General features: G+C 36.2%; 1 protein-coding gene across 2 annotated transcripts in view; it reads right to left on the reverse strand.

The window, feature by feature from the left end:
- Positions 1 to 5895: 5895 nt before the first annotated feature.
- Positions 5896 to 22788, reverse strand: part of DHX29 (DExH-box helicase 29) — a 48628-nt gene continuing 31735 nt past the window's right edge. Inside the window, exons 17-27 of one of the 2 annotated variants that reach the window (XM_065873408.1) lie at positions 21752 to 21836; positions 20129 to 20217; positions 19042 to 19170; positions 18874 to 18949; positions 17939 to 18163; positions 16496 to 16632; positions 15993 to 16086; positions 10712 to 11014; positions 9786 to 9917; positions 8565 to 8661; positions 5896 to 6188 (exon numbers count right to left, since the gene is read on the reverse strand). In XM_065873408.1, the coding sequence (XP_065729480.1) occupies positions 6142 to 6188; positions 8565 to 8661; positions 9786 to 9917; positions 10712 to 11014; positions 15993 to 16086; positions 16496 to 16632; positions 17939 to 18163; positions 18874 to 18949; positions 19042 to 19170; positions 20129 to 20217; positions 21752 to 21836 (1414 nt within the window). In that variant the 3' untranslated portion in view covers positions 5896 to 6141. The remainder of the gene's footprint in view (positions 6189 to 8564; positions 8662 to 9785; positions 9918 to 10711; positions 11015 to 15992; positions 16087 to 16495; positions 16633 to 17938; positions 18164 to 18873; positions 18950 to 19041; positions 19171 to 20128; positions 20218 to 21751; positions 21837 to 22788) is intronic. The other variant, XM_065873409.1, reaches the window with a different exon arrangement.

Here is a 22788-nt window from a genome sequence, read left to right on the forward strand (position 1 = left end):
TTGCTGTACAGTTATTAGATTTCCACATGAAGACACACACATACACAACAGATAAGCTTATTAGCTGTATGACATGATGATTAGTTACTATTCATTAAGTAGAAGTGGATCATCATAAAGGTCTTGGTCCTTGTCATTTTCACATTGAGTAGGCTGAGGGGGAGGAGGGAGAGGAAGGGTTGGTCTTGCTGTCTTAGGGGTAACAAGAGGTGGAAGGGGAGGAGGGAGAGGCAGGCACACTTGGTGAACTTTACAGAATACATAATAATTTTCTGACTTTTTTGCTTTTTCATTTCTCTGAAAATGTTTCTATAATATATGGTACCAATCTTTCTTCTACCATTTGCTTTAGTTTCAGTGCCTGTATCACAGAAAGGCCCATGTTATAAAAGGAGTTAAAAGCAATTTTGAATAATTGGAACCCTCTGCCAGATTGTCTAATGTCAATTTGTTTTCTGACACTGCTTCTTTTACATCTTCTTCCTAATTGTCTGGCACTGGTTCAGAAGCGCTCACCTCCATCAAGTTGTCTTCTGTGAATTCTTCTGGTGTGGTGTCTGTTAGCTCTTGAATCTCTCCAAGATCCATATCTTGAACCCTTCAGCTTCCACTTTTTCTGTCATATCCACAGTCTCTCTCTTTCATGGTTTCCTTGACTGGCTATGTAGTAAATCCTGTGGAGTCATGCTCAACATCTGGACACAGTTTTCTCCAGCAAAAATATATTGTTTCAGGCTTGATGGCTTTCACAGTTTTTTCTGTAACAACGATGGCATCTTGAATGGTATAATCCTTCCACTTTCCTGATGTTCTATCAGGGTTCTCTTCCATAGTGTGACAATCCTTTTCATAGAGTACCATGTATAATTAGCCTTAAAGGTCCTTATGATCCCCTGATATAGAGGCTGAATTAGAGACATTATGTTTGGGGACAAGTAGATCACTTTGACGCCTTCAATGTTGAACTCATGGAGTTCTGGGTGGCTGGGGGCATTGTCCAATATCGAAAGAACTTTAAAAGGCAGTTCCTTACTGGCAAGGTACTTCCTGTCTTCAGGGACAAAGCATCGATGGAACCAATCCAGAAAAGCGGTTCTGGTTGTCCAGGCCTTCTTCTTATACCACCAAAAGACTCATTCTTTAATTGGATTGTCTTTTCATTACTGACTTGTAAGAGTTCTTCCTATATTCTAAATACAAGTCCCTAATCAGAGATGTGATTGCAAATATTTCTTCCCATTCTGTGGGTTGTCATTTAAATACTTTCTTGATAGTGTGCTTTAAATGACAGATGTTTTTAGTTTTTACACTTAGCTCTATGATCTACTTTTAGTTAACTTTTTGCATGTGGTGTGAGGTAAGGGTCCAGATTCATTCTTTTGTATATGGATATCCAGTTGTCCCAGCACCATTTGTTGAGAAGACTGTTCTTTCCCCATTGAACAGTCTTGGCACACTTGTTGAAAATCAGCTGTCCACAGACAGATGGGTTTACTTCTTTCTTTTTTTATTTGAAGTAGAGTTGATTTACAATATTGTGTTAGTTTCAGGTGTACAACAAAGTGATTCAGTTGTATATATTTTTCAGATTATCTTCCATTATAGGTTATTATAAGATATTGATATAGTTCCCTGTGCTATGCAGTAAATCATTGATGCTTATCTATTTTATGTACAGTAGTTTGTATTTGTTAACACATTTTTGAACTCTCAATTCTATTCCATAGATCTAATATGTCTATCCTTACACCAGTATACTGCTCAGATTATTTTGGAATGGTCTTTTCATTTTTCTTCATTAGCTGAGCGACCTCAGAAAATTTAGTTTCTTAGCGTCAATTTCCTCATTTGTAAATTGGGAATATATTATCCATCTCCCCTCAGGATTGTTGTGGACTAAACAAGAATATAATAAAGCTTTTAGTTAAGTGCTTATCCCATAATACTCCATTTAAAAAATTTTAATGGAAATCTACTTTCCATTCATAATATTTCCTTTCCTTCTGGCTAATCCTCCCCAATATAGACTATTCCTTATATTTTAAAATGTCTTGTGGGTAAGATTGATTCAGTGAGAAGAGGTGGGCATATTCCTGTACCACCACCAGTATTCAACAACCCCTAACCTGAAGAGCATGCATTTTCTCATATGACTCTCTCCTTATTTTTTATTTTTATTTTTGCCACTGTGTATTAAGCTCCAGGGCACCTTCCCACTTTCCCCAATAAGCATAGAAACCGGCGCGGTCTTCTGAATCCACACTTAAGAACCAACGTGCTGGCTATCCTGCTTCTGGACCTACCTTCAGTGTTTCTTATCTCCATTTTCCTCTCCACCAGCAGGGAAGCCCTTTGGGTTTATTTATTGTTGGAACAATTGCATCTCAGATTTTCAATTATGAAATTCTCTTCCTTAATCAGTTTCCTTACTTTTCACTTACAATGAATTTGGGATTAGATCCTGACCTCTAATCTTTCAGCCTCTCCCTGTTTTCTTGGTCCATGGCCTTTTTTCTGGACCCATTTGCCTGTATGTAAGCATTTTGGTCAACCATTTCAATGAGACAGTCTCTTTCATTCTAAGAACCCAAGGTCACTTGAATGCAAAAAAAGCCCTTTATTAACTTTAGAGGCTTATCTCCTCAAGTCACTAAGTATTGCTGGGTGGGGAAAGCCAAAAAGCCTTTCCAAGTTGTTCCCTGTATTCTTCTTTAGTCCTTTCTTGGGCTCCCCCCAATCCTAATATTATCTTTAGTCTCTGCTAGTTATTTCTGTTTTGTCTGCAAATCAGTGAGGGCCTTTCCTATCCTAAAATATCTCATTCTTCAGCCTCTTATGTGTTCTGTTTCTTCATCATATCTGTAAAGAGTATTCTTTACTTGGTACACCACCTTTTGGTTTGTATTCATTCCCTAAATAAATTATGCTTTGTGACTGTGCAGGGAAGAGTTTTTAACATAGCAGGCCTGAGGTTGCTGTCTTTAGAAGGGCCTACTTGCAGGGTTGGCTCTTGGCTGGAGCCTGAGAATTTGGCTTTTGAAAAGTTCCTTGCTTTTCAGATAACACTTTTGCCTGCTTGGGGCACTGAATGCCTGCTTTCCTTCTGGGTGTCTGGAGTTTTGATAGTTATGATTTTGGTCTTTGTGCCTGTAACCAGCCCTCAATAAAATCCTTGGACTCCCGAGTCTCCAGCAGGCTTCTCTGGGCAGAGACATCGCACAACACGTAGGAGGCTTATGCATAGATTCCTCCAGACTCCATGTGATGTGTCTCTTTCCCTTGATGATCCTGTTGTATATCTTTCTCTACAATAAATGATAGCCTCTGAGTCCTGCAAGTCCTTCTAGCAAACCACCAAATGTGTAGGTGGCTGTGGGACCTCTTACAGTGACCTTCCTCGCCACCCTTAATTCAAGCCGCTCTCAAAAGCTTGATCTATTTATGAGATCTGGAAGTCTTTTCTTAGTTTGTAACATCTGTTGCCAATACTCTTGCTTCCAGAAACTTTCCTTCCTCTACTTCGGTAAGAACACCCTGCCCTGCCTCTCCTCACACCTCATTCATCTTCACAGACAGTTGTTGAATGCCTGGAAGTACCAGGCAGTGGGCCTGGTACACAACAGCGAGTGAAAACAGTCATGGTGCAGCATATGGTCTAGTGGGAGAAGACAAGAAGCAGATGGTACATTCTGAGAAAAGTACTGTGTTGTAAGAGTGATTAAAAGGGGAGATATACTTCAGAAGGGTGGTCAGTGAGGAAGTCCATAGGATGTTCTGTGGAGATAGCAAAGGGGCAGGTAAAGTCTGTTTGGTAAAGAACCAGAACAGCAGAGAACAGCACATGTAAATGATTAAAAAGGCACTTGGCATCTTCTAGGATTCAAAAGGAGTCCGGTGTGGCTGGAGCACTGCGAGAAGAGGGAGAGTGGAGAGGAGTTTGGAGGGTATCAAGGTCCAGATCACTTAGAGCTTTGTAGGCATGTTCAGAACTTCATACTTTAGGGGCAATGGGAGGCCAGCAAAGGGTTTATTCAGCCAAGCAACAGATATCTTTTCAAAAGATCATTCTTACAGTTGTAGAGCGAATGGATTAGAGAGGGGTAAGAAGGGGAGAGCCTAGTTTGAGATTATTAGTGATATAGGTGAAAGGTGATGGTGATGTCTGTGTGATGGCTGAGGAGATGGAAAGGAGTGAATGGACTTGGAAGTATGAAGTTCTGCAAGATTTTAACCTTACTTATCTTCTATCTGCTCTCTCCTTTGGTGATCATCTTCATTCCCACATTGTTAACTATCACCTCTGTGTGAAAGACTCTAACCCTATGATCCTAATCCTGATGTGAGCCAGTTTCACATTTTCAAAGGAATGGTTACATTTCAGAAATGTAAATGGTTCCAGAGCCATAATGCTTCTGCCACTTACTATCAGTGTGATCTTGGACCAGTTATTTCACTTCCTCATGCCTCAGTTTCCTCATCTGTAAAACGGGGATAATGTATTACTTACCAAAGGATTTCTGTGAAGATTAAATGAGTCAGCAAACAAAAAACATCTGGGCAGTAGCTTGCACAGAGTAATCTATCAACATTAGTTCCACCAGCAGGACGCCACAATTTCTCTGTCCCCATCAGTCACAGGTGGAACTGCCTCCAGCACCCAGTCTAGCTCTTTCACCTAACACTTCCACTTCTGTTAATGGCACTAGCCAGAGATTCCTAACCACAGTCACATTTGACTCCTTGCTGTCAAGTAGAAACCTAAAATTAGCAATTGCTACCAAGTATATTTTCACTTTTATCTGCACATAAAGTGAAAGTTACAGCTTCTTTTATTCATTCATCAACAAATACAGTTGACCCTTGGACAACACAGTTTTGAACTGTACTGTGGGTTCACTTATAGAGATTTCTTTCAATAAATGTATTGGAAAGTTTTTTTGAAGATTTGCAACAATTAAAAAAATTTGCAGATGAACCATGTAGCCTAGAAATATCAAAAAAAAATTAAGAAAAAGTTAGGTATGTCATGAATGTATAAAATATATGTTAGATATACAAATACATGTAAAATGTATGTTAATTGGCTGTTTATGTTATCAGTAAGACTTTTGGCCAACAGTAGGCTGTTAGTAGTTAAGTTTTGGGGGAGTCAAAAGTTACAGGCAGATTTTCAGCTGCGTGGAGGATTGGTACCCCGGTGTTGTTCAAGGGTCAACTATATTCACCAAATGCCTACTATGACAGTCAAGCAATTAGACTATGTACCTACTCAATTCTAATCTTTTGTCCTTCAGATACAATTTCTGCCTTTGGTTTACACAAAAATATATTTGAAGTTCCTTAACAATCTTGATGGAAAAGTCCTCTACATAATCAAGATGGAGTTTCAAAGACCCTCAGTAAGTGAAACAAATGAAACCACTAAAAAATTTCTAAGCATGTTTTACTATCTCAAAGTTACCAACCTTATCAATCCAATTATGGGTACAAAAAGGGTTCAAGAGCAGTGATATCAAAGCTTATGACTGAGGAAAATGGTGCAAGCTACTCATCCCTGAGTTGACAGTAGCATTAGCTATAGCTGCCTATCCTCCAGTACTATGTCTTTGTACTTAGTGAATGTTACTGATATAGGTGGCATCTATTAATAGTGTATACCTTATTAGGTTTTGACTTTATCAAATATTAAAAAAGTGAAGTTGTTCCTTTTTGTGAAAATTCAATTACAACTGGTTTTGGAGCTCATTTTATCCACTGGGTCAAGAAAGTCTAAACTCTCTAGACATTAAGGACTGAAAGAGAGGATGAGGTGGGTACAAAGAGATTCACAACACAAAGTTGTAGATACTATAGACACAGACCATGCCCATAAGGCACATAATGATGTATACAACATGGATGATACCAAAGAATTTATTGTAAATGTAGTGGTAAATGCATTGAGAATAATCATCATTAAAAAGAAATTAGAAAATTACACGTTTAAAGTATGTGCTTTTTTCCACCACCTTTACGTTATGGCTAGTACCAACATTTTAAGTACTGAAATACTTAATGGGATGGTCCATTTTCACATAATTTCATGACTTTGTCTTCATCTTAATTTTTAAAGCAGTTGACCATGAATTTCAGTTTCAATTATTATTCTGTTTTTATCAATTCGGTAATGATCTGTAGAATCTTGTCATCTGGATGGAAGGAGAAAAAACTCCCATGAATAAATTCATCACTGGCTAATTTTCCAATATGTACACATGTAAACCACAGATATACTTCATTAAAAGATTCTTTTAAATTAGAATACAGAATTAACATCAGCAATATTCACTCTAAAACTAGAGATGCCTCTATAATATAATTTGTTGCCCTACAAATATTATTTTAATTATCATTATAGTTGTATTATACCTACTTTGATAAAAAGTAGGCAAAGGCCTGAAGAGATGATGTGATATAACTGTTGGTCCTTTATAAGGAATTATTTCCTTAAAACTTCTTTTAAGACAGAAGTTTCCTAACTTTTTCACCCGGCTCAAATATACTAAAGGCTTTTTGACTCTTCTATAAACTTCAGAACATGTCAGGATTCCAACAGTTTGGGCAAGGAATAAGGAACTCTTTATCTGTTTCTCCATGTTTAGTCCAAAGGAAACAAAGAAATTTAACTGGGAAGTGTTCTTGGAGAGGTGTCAATGGAAAAGTGACAGAACTCTCCACACAACAAAGGAATCAAACACCAATTAATCTGATGAATAGACCAATAGAGGCTACATTATTTGCTAGAGGTTTTAACAGCTGCTTCCACTTTTAAACAGTTGGTCTGATATTGTGACTTCCTAACTACTCTCTGGATAGTTGTAATTATCAGGGCTCCAAGACTGAAATTCTGTATCTTATTAGATACTTCAGTAAAAGAATGGTCTATGTTTCAATGATTGCAATGGAATTTTGATAACGGGGCCCATGGCTTGACACTCTGGTTCCTAGAGGCTACAGTGGCATTTAAAAAAAAAAAAAAAAAAGGAAAGGAAAGGTCACCTGCTGCAAAGGGAACACGGCAGGTCTAGAAAGAACCATGATTTTTAGTTTGAGGAAGAGTAGAGTAAAAGAAAGTACAAGAGCAACTTCAGTTATTTCTTTTTCAACAGCTTGGTGTTATATCCCAACTTTTATTATTATAAAGTCCAGAAAGAGGACACTAATGTACCTTATCCTCCCCACTAAGTCAAAAATATATGCTTCATCAGAGAGCAAATTCTGCTTTCTCTTTTATGGCAAAGAGAAACACTGAAATCATTTTAAAATTCATTTTTCTTAATTTAAAAGTTGAGGTTCAACCTGTCCTTTATATAATGCAATTTTTTCTAAGGCTGAGTTGTAGTGCACAAATTTCCTCAAGAAAAGAGCTCATATCTCTTAATATGTCAAGACCCGATCTAAGTTTCCAGCAGTATAGGAAAACTAATACAGTTTAGCACTTATTCATTCACCTTCAGTTATGCAAATAAACACAGAGTGTGAGGCTTCAGGGCAGTAGCACTAGACCAGTAGCTCCCCACCTTGCCTAACTATGAGAATTAACTGGGATACTTGTTAAATATAATCACATTGAACAGTAAATCATTTCTTAACATCATTAAAAGCAGGAATACCAAACTGATGTGATGCAATGAGAGGAATATAGCACCAACTAAAAAATATTCTTTTCCTGAAAATCTGATTCTAATATCAGATTATATCTGTTATATCTCTAGATATATAGTTATATCAGTTATATCTCTAGATATAACTACCAGTTTATAGGAAATATAAGAAACAGAGAAACACATTAAATCAAAGCATGAAGATGCAACCACCCAAATCCTAAATGTCAGAAATTCTACCAGAAAAATAACCTAGTTTACTAAAAATTTTAAAATGGGGAGGGTAGTAGAGGGGAAGTATTACAGATTAAAAGAGATTACAAAATAATAACATGGCCATCAGCCTCTCCCACAGAGGAGATTCAGTATGCCTGGAGTAGGTCTTTGGACTTTGTATTTTTAACAACTGCCAGGATAATTCTGATTATTTGGCATGTTTGGGAAACACTATACCAGACTAAGTGGCAACTCAGGTGTCCACTGCAGATTTCTGTTGAAGGATAATGTACATACTTTATACAGACTAACAGCTCTGCATTTGGGAGAATGGTAGAGAAAACATGCTGGGAGCCTCAGAGAAAGTCCCTCTTTCTTATTTTTTAAAATAACTGTATCACTAGTTTACTAGTTTGTAAACTAGTAGCAAAATTACAAATGCTCAGTTTTATCATCCTTTTTCTGTGAAATGGCCAGAAGTTTAGAAGTGAAGCTTAGAAGAGGAAGGAGTAAACCAGAAGAATCTTAAGAGGATAACTAGATTGTGAATAATGAAGAACTGTCTGTGTCTGATGGAATTCAGCATAAAATAAATTTTATTAAAGCAATTTTTAATCACATGGAATTTAAGCCTCAATGAACTATAGTGTATGCCAGTGTTTAAAAGTATACTGTTTTCTACCTACATTATAATCAAACACTTACTTTCAAGGGACATCTTAGGATTCTCAAGCTTTTTTCTTAAAACAGAATCAATGAGAATTCTTAGCTGCTTGAAAATGACAGCTATCTTAACAGGTGCCTGTTGAGAGATGACAAATTGAACAATGTTAATCCCAGGGAGTGAGAATGTGTTTAAATAAAATCAAAGTAAGCAAGTATACCTTACAATATGCTTTAGCACATCTTGACCTTAAAACGTTACGGGAAAAAAATAAATAAATTACTTCCTGTAGCTAAGATACATAAACTTCAATTTCCTTATTAAGTACCCATAAATTTGATATCTCTTTCCAAAATAAAGAAACCATTATTTCAATTGTTTGTTTTCTTCTCTTACTAGTTTTTAAAATGGAATTTTTTAAAAAAAGCTTTATTGAGGTATAATTTATAGATCATAAAAAATTCATTGTATACAATCCAATGATTTTTAGTTAATTTATAGAGTTGTGCAACCATCACCACAATCCAGTTATAGAACTCTACTACCACCTCAGCCTCTTTTGTGAGAACTGCACATATTTTTTTAAGTTGCCTTTAAAATTTACATCTCCAGTCTTAGACAAACAGCTATCATGGTATATCAGCAGAATGTATTAGATTTGCTTAAACTGGTTAATGTTGATGAGTTACAGAGAAATAAACTTATTGCTGGTAGCTGGTTGGTCTAATTTTTCCAGAGAAGAATGAACAATGTGATAAATATGCATTTAAGCTATGAATCTGTGTCTCTTTATAGGTGGCACAATATAGCGGAAGGAGCATGAGTTTGAGGATCAGATAGTTCTAGGTTTAAACCTTGCTCTACCATTAACAATCCATGTAACCTAGGTAAGTTATTTAAGTTCTCACTGAGCTTAAGTGCCTTATCTCTAGAAAGAAACTACAGAAATTATCTAAGAAGACTGTTAGGGTATTAAATTAGGGATAATCCATGTAAAGTTAACAACTACTGAAGTATACAATACATGGAAAATTATAATTATTACTGACAATAAATGAAATCTGTAATAGCAATATAATTTGATTTTCAAATTAAACAGATTTAAAACCATATAGGCAAGATAAAATAAGTAAGTCTTCTATTTTAAGTCAAATTATTGGAAGAAATTATGCAAACTCCAATAAAACTTTTTAAAAAACTACCTCAATGGTACTGGAAGTAGAAATTTTAATATAATCAATAAGATCAGTTGTAGCATGTACCTGAAAATAGATCCAGCCATCAACAGAGAGAAGACGTTCCCGGTGTTGAACTTCTATGTCACCACCAAAAAGTAAAACTGGAAAAGGGGTTATTAGGGTAGTTTCCCTCAAATATACTCGGGCATACCGTATCTGCATAAAAACAGAGAGGAAAAAAACACTTTAAAGCCTAAAAATATAAAAAATTCATTTATCTGTTTCATGTAAGCATTTTTCTATAATTTGCTACTATATATTTTAAATCAGGTTTCATAAAGCTACATGTCTACATTCTCTTATGTGCATAATTTGTCAATTTTATAATAATCACAGTCACCACCTGTGCATTTATACTATTAAGAGGATTTTAAACATTAATTGTAAGGCTGAATTATATACCTTGAACATAAATGAGACTGAACAAGCAATTTTATGCTAATGCTGTTAAATAATTAATGCAACAATAAAATTATGATTAAGTTTCACAGTGTCTGGTTTCTAAAGCAAGGTTCAGCAATGGCCATTAGTCAGGAACTTGTTATGTTTTACACATTTAAGTTTGATGATATGCTGGGAGTTATTCAAGCCAATGCCTGAAATTATGGATCTTTATTAATTTAATGAGCTATGATTCAAAACGTTGACTGTTTTAATCGTAATCTACAAATATTTGCTATTAAATTATCTTAGGTTGCACTGTGACTCAAACTGTTGCCACATCATATATAGTTCTATCCCATCCCATATCTCCCTTATTTGGAAATGTGGAAAAAAGACGTGTTATATGTTTTTGTTGAGAAACCATGTACATCTTGATTTCAAATATAAACAAACATGAATAGCTCAATTTAAGAACCAAATACGATATCTGCTGGGCATCCTAATTTCTTATGACTGATTTCTAGAATAATGCCCTGAGTATTGGAATTTAAGAATGAGTACTTTACCTTCTCCTGGTATAAAAGCCATCCATAAGTTTGCAAATCTCGATTTACTGAGGATGGATGTACTTGTGCTTTGCCTTGGGCTGTCTCCACAATGCAAGCCAATTTTTCTGTAACATCAACTGATTTTGTATAGATTATCTTCCCCACATTGTCATACAGTCCAGCAGTAAGTACAGCTTTAAGAAGGGCAATTTCTTGGAAGGAAAGGGTCTGTGAGGCTCTGTTTCCTTCCAAGCCACTGGAAGTTGTAGATGATAAAAATCCTGCTGCCTTAACCAACTTTATTAACTCCTGCTTTACATCCTGGATTGGTTTGTTGAAAAGAGACAAGATCATAATTAAAATAGAGAAGGTGCCAACCAACCTTGTATTTTATATTACTGTTTCCTATCAAAATTGACAGGATGCCAAAAAGCTAAAAAGAGAATTACGACATGATCCAGCAATCTCACTCCTGGGCGTATTTCTGGAAAAAACAAAAACACTAACTCGAAAAGATACATGAACTGCAATGTTCATAGCAGCACCATTTACAATAGCCAAGATATGGAAAAAACCCAAATGTCCATCAATAGACGAATGGATAAAGAAGATGATGTATGTATATACAATGGAATATTACTCAACCGTAAAAAAAGAATGAATTTTTGCCATTTGCTACAACTTGGATGGACCTGGAGGGCATTATGCTTAGTGAAATATGTCAGACAGAGAAAGACAAATACTGTATGTTATCACTTATATGTGGAATCTAAAAAATAAAACTAGTGAATATAACACAAAAGAAATAGACTCACAGACATAGAGAACAAGCTAGTGGTTACCAGTGGGGAGAGGGAAGGAGGGAGGGGCAAGATAGGGATAGGGGACTAAGAGGTACAAACTACTATGTATAAAATAAGTAAGTTACAAGGATATATTGCCAGCACATGGAATACACCCTATATTTTATAATAACTATAAATGAACCATAATCTTTAAAATTTGTGAATCACTATGTGATACACCTGAAACTTATTAATACTGTAAATCAACTATACCTCAATTAAAAAAAAAAGCCTTTGTGGAAATTTGGCATGCTAAAATTTTTCACTTATAGCCTTATTATTTTTTTTTTTATTTTATTTTTTTTTTTGCGGTACGCGGGCCTCTCACCGCTGTGGCCTCTCCCGTTGCAGAGCACAGGCTCCGGACGTGTAGGCTCAGCGGCCATGGCTCACGGGCCCAGCCGCTCTGCGGCACGTGGGATCTTCCCGGACCGGGGCACGAACCCCCGTTCCCTGCATTGGCAGGCGGACTCTCAACCACTAAGCCACCAGGGAAGCCCCTAGCCTTATTATAAATATGAATATTTGTTAAATATTTTCCTAGTCCATCATATTACTAAGTAAAGCCAGCAGCATAAAGTATATATCTTGGGCTTTCCTGGTAGCACAGTGGTTAAGAATCCACCTGCCAATGCAGGGGACACAGGTTCGAGCCCTGGTCCAGGAAGATACCCCATGCCACAGAGCAATGAAGCCCGTTACACCACAACTACTGAGCCTGTGCTCTAGAGCTGCAAGCCACAAATACTGAGCCTGCATGCCACAACAATTGAAGCCCACGCTCCTAGAGCCTGTGCTCTGCAACAAGAGAGGCCATCGCAATGAGAAGCCCACACACCACAACAAAGAGGGGCCCCTGCTTGCTGCAACTAGAGAAAGCCTGTGCACAGCAACGAAGACCCAATGCAGCCAAAAATAAATAAATAATTTTTTTAAAAGTATATATTTTTGTGCATTAGTCTTTGTATAAATAATATTTTGTTAGTTTAGCAAACTGTTCATATTATGCATTTTATTAATATATCAGTTTATTTTCAAGTTTAGCACCAGCCAAAACTTGTGAAGAAATGTCTTAATATATTACTATTCCTCAAGTTCCATAAATATCTAATATTATAATAAAACTTTAGACGAAAGACGAAAAGACAGCCCTCAGAATGGGAGAAAATATTTGCAAACGAATCAACGGACCAAGGGTTAACCTCCAAAATATATAAACAGCTCATGCAGCTCAGTATTAAAAAAACAAACAACCCAATCCAAAAATGGGCAGAAGACCTAAATAGACATTTCTCCAAAGAAGACATACAGATGGCCAAGAGGCACATGAAAAGCTGCTCAACATCACTAATTATTAGAGAAATGCAAATCAAAACTATAATGAGGTATCACTTCATACTGGTCAGAATGGCCATCATCAGAAAATCTACAAACAACAAATGCTGGAGAGGGTGTGGAGAAAAGGGAACCCTGTTGCACTGCTAGTGGGAATGTAAATTGATACAGCTACTATGGAGAACAGTAGGGAGGTTCCTTAAAAAACTAAAAATAGAATTATCTTATGACCCAGCAATCCCACTACTGGGCATGTATCTGGAGAAAACTGTAATTCAGAAAGACACATGCACCCCGATGTTCATTGCAGCACTATTTACAATAGCCAGGTCATGGAAGCAACCTAAATGCCTATCGACAGACGAATGGATAAAGAAGATGTGGTACATATACACAATGGAATATTACTCAGCCACGAAAAGGAATGAAATTGGGTCATTTGTAGAGACGCGGAGGGACGTCTGTCATACAGAGTGAAGTAAGTCAGAGAGAAAAACAAATATCGTATATTAACACATATATGTGGAATCTAGAAAAATGGTACAGATGAACCAGTTTGCAAGGCAGAAATAGAGACACAGATGGAGAGAACAAAAGTATGGACACCAAGGGGGGAAAGTGGAGGCGGGGGAGAATGGACTGGGAGACTGGGGTTGACATATATACACTAATATGTATACAATAGATGACTAATAAGAACCTGCTGTATTAAAAAAAATAAAATTCAAAAAAATTTTTAGTAAAAATAAAAATGAAATCCTGCCATTTGCAGCAGTGTGGATGGATCTAAAGAGTATTATGCTTAGTGAAATAAGGCAGACAGAGAAAGACACATATTGTATGATATCACTTACTTGTGGAATCTAAAATAAATGTATACAGCAAAACAGAAAGAGACTCACAGATACAGAGAACAAACAAGTGATTACCAGTGGAGGAAGGGAAAGGGGGAGGGGCAAAATAGAGATGTGGAATTAAGAGATATACACTAGTATGTATAAGACAGACAAGCAACTAGGATATATTGTACATCACAGGGAGTTATAGTCATTATTGTGTAATAATCTTTAATGGAGTATAAACTAAAAATACCAAATCACTATGCTGTATACCTAAAATGAATATTATGTTGTAAATCAACCGTACGTCAATTAAAACAAAATTAACAGTATGCCAAATTTTCAGTTAACTACAGCCCAAATTACATTAGGGAGGAAAAAAAAGATACTGGAAAGTCAAGGATTAAATGGAGTCATCTGATTCTATAACATCAACTGATTTTGTATAGATTATCTTCCCAAGACTTTAGATGTCATAAAATAAGAATGTCTAAAATGTGAGAGCAATAAAAATGTACCTGAACACATTTTCATTCAGTCTATTTACTTCCACAGTAGCTCTCCTTTCAACATTTTTATTCAATAAGGATGGTCACATAGAGAACACTAAGGAAGAATTACAGAGGACTCTGATCCTAGACTGCAAGAACCTTCTTCATTTGTCTCTGGGAAACATTTTAATTTCCCAAAGAACTCTGATAAAGTTTATTAATGGCAAAAATCTAAACTTGTTGCCTATAATCTTTTTCTACCTCTAGTAGTGCCAATCAACTAAAATACTACAGGGAGGATAAGCATTTTAAAGTAAACAGGATACAAGTGATTAAAAGGTGAAGTGTACATTTAGGATTTACTTTAGGTTTCTGGTTTGGGACTTAAGGGACTTTAAGTCCAGGAGAGGAAAGACCAAACAGACAGTTGCTGCCACACCACAAGGTTGGTAAAGAGATTGAAAACCTTGCAGCCCAGGGGAGGTGAAGAAAAGGCTCATAGAAGGAAGGGGGGTGGGAGGCAACTTGGAGGTTGGGAGGAAGTGGAGTGGAGATAAAGGAGTGTTGATTAGCTCTCCATATCTTGAACCCCAGTCAGCTGGCCCAGACATCTGTTTCTTCATTTTATCCCTTTTTCTGCTTCAAGAAGGACAAAGTTTATTCCACTTAGCAAAGTCCCTGCTGTCATCTCAGCAGTTATTTTATTTTTATTTATTTTTTCTTGCATTCTTCAAGTCTACTGCATATCTGACATTATAGAAGTACACTGTTAGGCTAATCTAATAATCTAGTTTTTATTCATTAATTCAAAAATATTGACTAAGCACCTAATAGATGCTTAGGTACCAGTTATTTTAAATCACACACACAAAAACTGGTCAAATTGTATGGGAATAAAAATATTTTTTAACCTTTTAAAATATGAGCATAGAATAGGGGAATTATATGAGAGGTTATGGGAATTATGTGAGAGGTTATGAATACTTTTATAGCATGTCTGCACTAAACACCATTTCCCTTTAAATGCTGTACTAAACTTGAGACATATCAATCAAACAATGTGTGGACCTTGTGTGGATCACGATTTGAACTAGCTGTAAAGAAACATTTATGAGATAATCAGGGATATTTAAATATTGTATAGTTGATGATATTAAGGAATTATTTTTTAAGGCATGGTAATGTTAAAGAAAAAAATAGTCCTATACTTCAGAGATATATAACAATCTGACGCCTGGGATTTGCTTCAAAATAATCTAGAGGGCAGATAGTGGATTAACGGGAGTATAAGTAAAACAAGGTTGAGCACGTGTTGATAATTATGGAAGTGGGAAATGAGTACCCAGGAGTTCCCTATACTATTTTGTATGTTTGAAAATTTCCATAATAATTAAAAATAACAGCTGATTATCAGAGTAGAGAAAAACTATAGAATATCCCCAATTCAATTCCATTTTTTAAAATTAGAAACTGAGAATTAACCTTCCCCAAGCTGAGCTGCTGAATAGACAACTATCCTAATTCCCAAGCTACTGTTATTTCTATGAAATCATGTTGCATCTTTGATCATTTCCTGAATATATTAAGATTGTTACATACTATTTTGAATCACTGTGTAATACAGATTAACTGCTGGGATAAACAAAACAAAAAAATCACAAATTTATTAATTCAGCAAATGTTTATTAAACCCTTACTATGTGTCAAGCACTATACTAGGCATTTCTTTTTCCAAATTAATCCTATTGACTATATGACCCTGAATTAAGATAGTTGCATTAAGACTTACCTCTAGGGTTAACAGTGATGTTCTATTAAGAAAGTTCCTCCGGCAATATGCTATTTCAGAACGATAGCCTCCTTCTTGCCGTGCTTTCTTCCATCTACATAAGTAAAATGACCAAATTTTAATATGTTTCCAAACTCTTTTTCAGATTACTAACCAAAGCTTTAATTACATTATAATCATATCAAACGAGTAAGTTTTAGGAACTAGCCAATTGTAGGTAAGAATTTCAACTACAATACAGATATTTTTTGTTCATGTATAACAGTAAATTAATAACTTCAAATACAAGGTAATATACACATAATAATACAGAGTACATTGTTCGTAAATTTTAGGATTATAAAAATGTGAATCTTTAAAATAATTCAACTTGACAGATGCAGTAACTAAAAATAAATTTAAATCTTAAATGTATCCTTTTAATAAAAGTCAAAAATAAATTTTTTTAAAAAGTAAATACCCTCAGGTTTGACCTATTGACAAAACCCAGATTATTTATTTACCCCAGATATGCATTGTAGATCGTCAGATGGTCTGAATCTGCCATAGCCAAAGCTGATTTTGCAAGATCTGCTTCATCTTTTCGACCAATTGGTGTGGTAAAAGGAGACTTCTCTGTCATAACTGCAGCTAGTGTTGCCTATCCATAAATAACCCAAAAATGTATCATTAAATAGGTATATATTGAAAGCTGATTTGAAATAGAAAGCAAATCATAAAACAATTGCACTTTCAAGTTGCATGTTTCTTCTTTTCAATTTATTGTGTTCTATAATAGCTACATATTTTCATTTTAATTAGTTACTTTTAGTTTCATTTTATGGAATTTTAAACATTTATCACTTTACTTTTACACCATCTTTGTGGGTAGGGAAGTAATACCACCAGAATCAGAGATTTTTTTTTTTTGCGGTACGTGGGCCTCTCACTGCTGCGGCCTCTCCCGTTGCAGAGCACAGGCTCCAGATGCGCAGGCTCAGCGGCCATGGCCCACGGGCCCAGCTGCCCTGTGGCATGTGGGATCTTTCTGGACTGGGGCATGAACCCGTGTCCCCTGCATCAGCAGGTGGACTCCCAGCCACTGCGCCACCAGGGAAGCCCAAAATCAAAGATTTTAAAAAATGAATATTTGTGTGATTTATAGTCTGTCACACAGTTAAAAGAAATCCCTTAATCACAGCTCAGAGGCCTTGACTCCTAGTCTGAATTTCCATTGCCTGCAATGCTCTATACATACTTCTTACATAATCTGGACTACATAACAACCCATTTGTTGTTGTTGCAGCTTTTCAGATCAACTGTCATGGCAGAGGATATTTCTTGGACTCAACACAATTCTGGTGAGTACCTATATCTGATACTAGAAAAAAAAGGACTAGAGTAAGTCATACTCTCTCCATTTCATTTTCAAACAGCCTTGATTTGTAGTCCCAGAAAAGGCCACAACTTGATATAGCTGGAAAGTTGGAATGGCAGAGCATGCATATGAGCCAAGAGATTCAGACAGAGTCACAAAGTTTGTTAATTCTGAGATAATTTGAGAAAACAGAATTGCTGGTAATTGCTAGCTCAGAGGTAACTCAGAAAAAAAGGAAGTTTTGATTCTACTTATGTGTGGAGTTCAAAACGCTCTAAGAATCACTTACTATATATTCAATTAAGTAAATATTTCAAGTGGGATGTTTGATAGTGAAAGTCTAGACAAGCCAAAACCCTTTTACAAAATAGTACCTACAATACACTTAGTAAATGGATGATTTTCTTGTATATAAATATCAAAAATATTCAAAAATTCTCATTAAGCATTTATATTTCCTGGTTTTAATGTAAGTACAGACATTCTGTTTAGTTAAAAAAAATAAAAGTTAAAATTTGTTTCTAAACTTAATACTTCCCCAGCTAAAATGTTATTTACAGTGAAGAAGCAGCAGTGTTGTTTGTCTTACCACTGGATCAAGACAGCCAAAAATGGCACCAAAAATAAGCATCTTGCCAATTTTGACATTCACAGGCAAAGCTGCAAGGTGTTGGCCCAATGGAGTCAGTTTAGGCTCATTTAGTTCACAAGCTCCAATTTTTCGGAGTAAATTCATTGCATTGCTGATTACTTGAAGTTGAGGAGGATCTAAAGCTTTGGAGAGGAAATCTTCAGGAGAACCAAGATTACATTTCTGCAGATTGAAAAAGTGATAAATTAGTATGTGATCAGAAAGAATTAACAAAGGGATGGTCAAACTGGAACTAAATTTAAGTAAAATTTTAAGCAAAGAGGATAAATATCTGTGTCTATTAAGAGAGTAGGAAAGAGGATGAGATCTTCCAGTCGATATTTTTAGTTTCTTCATTTCTGATTTTTATAGAATCAAAAATCTGAGAACTGAAGGATATTATAGATCTTTCAGAGTAGGAAACCTTTGGTCTAGGCCAGGATTTCTCAAGTCCAGCTCTATTGTTATTTGGGGCCAGATAATTCTGTTTTAGGGGACCGTGCTGTTCACTGTAGAATGTTTAGCAGCATCCCTGGCCTTGACCCACTAGATGTCCATAGCATGGTCTCCCTCTTCCCCCAGTTCTGACAACCCAAAATGTTTCTTGACATTCCCGTTTTTCCCTGGTGAGCAATGTCGTCCCCAGTTAAGAACTACTGGTCTAGGTTATGAGTCTATATTTTCATCTATAAAGTATGAGTGCTTATGGCAGACTTAAAGCACAGTGGGTTTACTTATAAAAGATGGGGGAAGGGGGCATTTATTAAAGAGTAAATAAAATACTTGAAAATCTAGAGCAACAGAAGGTAAGATAAGTTTAAGTCTTCTTCCCACCCGCCCCGCCCAGAAAGGGGTGAAGAACAAAAAATTCATCTAAGTTCCTTTGGGATTACCATAATATGAAGACATAATTCCTCCAAAGGCACACGCAAGATTTCAGGAACAGCATAGTCCATAAAGCCTTCAAATCTGAAAAATAAAATAAAATAATACTAAATACGTACTATCAGAAATGTCACACTGTATCGGTTTATGTTTTTAATTTCCGGGCCATGCCATACCTTTCTCTCGTGTACATTCGGAAACAGAAGCCACCTCTGACACGCCCAGCTCTCCCCTGGCGCTGCAGAGCACTTGCTTTGCTGACAAATGTCTCCACCAAAGAACTCATCTGACTGCTTTCATGGTACCTAGAGAAATGTTTTAGGAGAGAATATGTAGATAATTGACTGAAATCAAAATCAGAAAAAACTGGAAATATTTGACTCTAAAATTAAGTTGAAGATTAGAGTGCCACTTAATTATGCAATAAGAATTCTTTGAGAGTTTGAGAAATGCCACTGTGAACGTTACAATTCAACGCACCTTTCGCAAGATACAGTTCAACCCTGAAAACACCTCCTCTACAGGTACAATTAAAAAAATCAAGAGTTTATTTTGTACTGGATAGTCATACTCACTTCCAAATATTGCTCAAGTTTCCTAATATTAGGGACAGTGTATATAGATTACAATAGACTACTAAGGTGGTCTCCCTTATTTGCGAAATACAAACATTAAAACATTTATAAAGTAATAATCTTTCTGTTGAAGATTCAGTTAATCTATTATGTGCCAATTACTGTACTAGGCACTTTCAATTATGAAATTTTAATTTTTCCCATTTACATATGAGGAAACTGATGATTATAACTGATGGTCATATTACTAGCTCAAGATTATAGATCAGAGATTTATAATCCAACTCTTGATTCTAAAACTCATGCTTTTTTTTTTGTAATCCCATAAATAATGCTTTTGTAAAACATTAAGTTATAAACTAATTTACAAAATCTATGTTCTGAATATTTTCTCAGCACTTTTCTAAAAGTAGCAGTACATTGATATTACTTATGGGAAAACTGATGACATGAATTTTAACATTTATTCTCAGACATTTTAAACTTCCCTACAGTTTCTCTGAGACTTTTTGTTTTGGGCAGAATTAGGACATTCGAGATTTTCCTGATATGATTCTGTGATCTAGTGCTTGCCTCAGCAGCACATGTACTAAAATTGCAATGATTCTGTGATGTCTCCTAAGAATTCAAGAGTCCCAAGCCCTCTTCAGGTTGAAAAAATGTTTTGATCTGGAAAATTCAGACTTACTTGTTTTCTTTCGTTCTTCCAGTATCAATTACAAATACAACATCTGGAATAGTGATACCCGTCTCTGCAATATTTGTTGCTAAAACAATCTGAAAATAAAAAGCCAAAACATTTAGGTAACAACTTTCAGCAATGTGCCATCATTTAAACTTCTTTGGATAGTTTAGCCAATGAATTTTAAAAAGTGAACTTCAATTTTATTTACAAAAATTCACAATCTAATTGCTATTACTGTGTAATCTAAATTTGCTCTAATTAATTTTATCACCTTAGCTTATTAATTAAAGTTATAGATTCTTATTCCAACAAAAATACCATTCCCCTAATTCTAGTCAGTCATTTTAAAAATGACATACGTGAAATGAGAAATTGGATCAGAGAATGGAGACTGCTCAGCAGAAACTTCACAGTTAAGTAGAAAAAAAAAAGTAATAGTTCTTCAGTAAGAAGAACTGGTGGGTTGTTGCCCTGGCTCTGCTACTTATTAGCTTTGTGACCTGGGCAAGTCATTTTACCTCTCTGGCCTCCAATAACCTGACCTGCAAATTACAAGGTAGAAACAGATGATTTCTTAAGTCTCTTTCTAGCTCAAAATTTCTTAATGGTGATGGCTGAATAGTGCAATCTTCTTGTGGCTTTTTTGTTTGTTCTTTTTTTTTTTCTGTTGAGTCCTTGGAGGTAAAACATTTAGGAAATTCTAGGTCAAATTCAATATACTATGGCTCTATCTCAATATTGAATGCTTGCTTTTCTTACTCATTTATCCTAGTAAACAGAACCCAGATTATTAACATTTAGATGGGACCTAGGTGATCAAATTTTTTAGAGGTGGAATTCTTTTCTTAAGACAAAATGTTACAGGGAAGCCAAATGTTACAGATCAGAGCACACAGCCTCTGAACCCCTGGAGTTTTCAGAGCACAGTTAGAAAACCATAAATTTAATCCAGCTCCTGTTTAAAGATGAGAAAGGAAGCTGAGTGGGTTGCCGAAGGTCACAGACATGGCAGCAGCTTCGGGACAGGAACCCAGGTTTCGTGCATTAGAGTCCAGGCTCTTGCTGGGAGCTCTGTGTTCCCCAGAGTTTCTACATTGTGCTCTTTTTTGCCCCCCACCCGCCTAAAAGAGGGTCAAAATCTGAGAAACTCTCTTTGTCAAGTATCTCTTCATTCAGCATCTGAACAGAGGAGACAATGAAAATACTTAGATTGTTTCCTAACCTAATGGTCTCTGTATTGCAAAAATAATCAGGGATGAGTAGCAAAGAGAACAAAAAAGAATTCTCCCAGGATTCAAGTAGCTCCTGATATCCAACATCCTTTGTGATATCTTCTTTAAGGAATAGTAGTGATTTTTCTTTTCATAAGCAACATCCATGCCATATTTTTAAACTACCACTTCCCTAAAGTTATTAATAACATATAATATAAACATAAACACCTAATATAAATTGAATTTCAATACTGGGTTCTCTTTTGATTATGTTAAGCTGCAGAGCATCTGGAGTCTGCGTGCACTATAAAGCACTTAATATTAATAACTGTCTTTGATGATAAAAAGTCATAACACTTTTATGAAATATTCTCAGTTGGATCACATATAAATTTGCTGTACTGAATTTTACCTTCCTGACTCCTTGAGGAGGAAGTGTGAATGCTGCAGCTTGATCTTGAGTTGAAAGAATAGAATGCAGAGCTATCACTTTATATCTGAAAGTTAAAATCATAGTTCTTAGCAAGAGTTTCTCTTTAGAAGACACTGCAAAGAATAATAAAATTTATTTGCAAATAGAAAGCAATTTTTAAATTTTTTATTATGAAAAATTTTAAACACACACAAAAGTTCTGAAAATGGTACAGTGAAACCCCATATATACTCATCAAAGAGAAAAAACAATATGAATGAATTATATGGAATGTAGGGTTTAAAGAATTTTTAAAATATATTCTGATGCTGAAGTGATAACCATAACAGCGGTAATAAACTGTATCAAAACAGGCATAGTAAAAAGCCAATTCAATATGTATGGATGATGGGCTTCCCTGGTGGTGGTGGTTGAGAGTCTGCCTGCCGATGCAGGGGACGCGGGTTTGTGCCCCGGTCCGGGAAGATCCCACATGCCGCGAAGCGGCTGGGCCCGTGAGCCATGGCCCCTGAGCCTGCGCGTCCGGAGCCTGTGCTCCGCAATGGGAGAGGCCACAACAGTGAGAGGCCCGTGTACCGCAAAAAACAAAAAACAAAAAACCCAATATGTATGGATGGGCTTCCCTGGTGGCACAGTGGTTAAGAATCCACCTGCCAATGAGCAAGTCATTTTACCTCTCTGGCCTCCAATAACCTGACCTGAAAATTACAAGGTAGAAATAGATGATTTCTTAAGTCTCTTTCTAGCTCACGGGTTCGAGCCCTGGTCCGGGAAGATCCCACATACCCTGGAGCAACTAAGCCCGTGTGCCACAACTACTAAGCCTGAGCTCTAGAGTCCACAAGCTACAGCTACTGAAGCCCATGCACCTAGAGACCGTGCTCTGCAACAAGAGAAGCCACCGCAATGAGAAGACAGCGCACCACAACTAAGAGTAGCCCCTGCTCGCCGCAACTAGAGGAAAGCCCGCACAAGGCAATGAAGACCCAACGCAGCCAAAAATAAATAAATAAATT

Source organism: Phocoena phocoena, chromosome 3, assembly GCF_963924675.1.
Source record: "Phocoena phocoena chromosome 3, mPhoPho1.1, whole genome shotgun sequence".
Classification (NCBI taxonomy): Eukaryota; Metazoa; Chordata; class Mammalia; order Artiodactyla; family Phocoenidae; genus Phocoena; species Phocoena phocoena.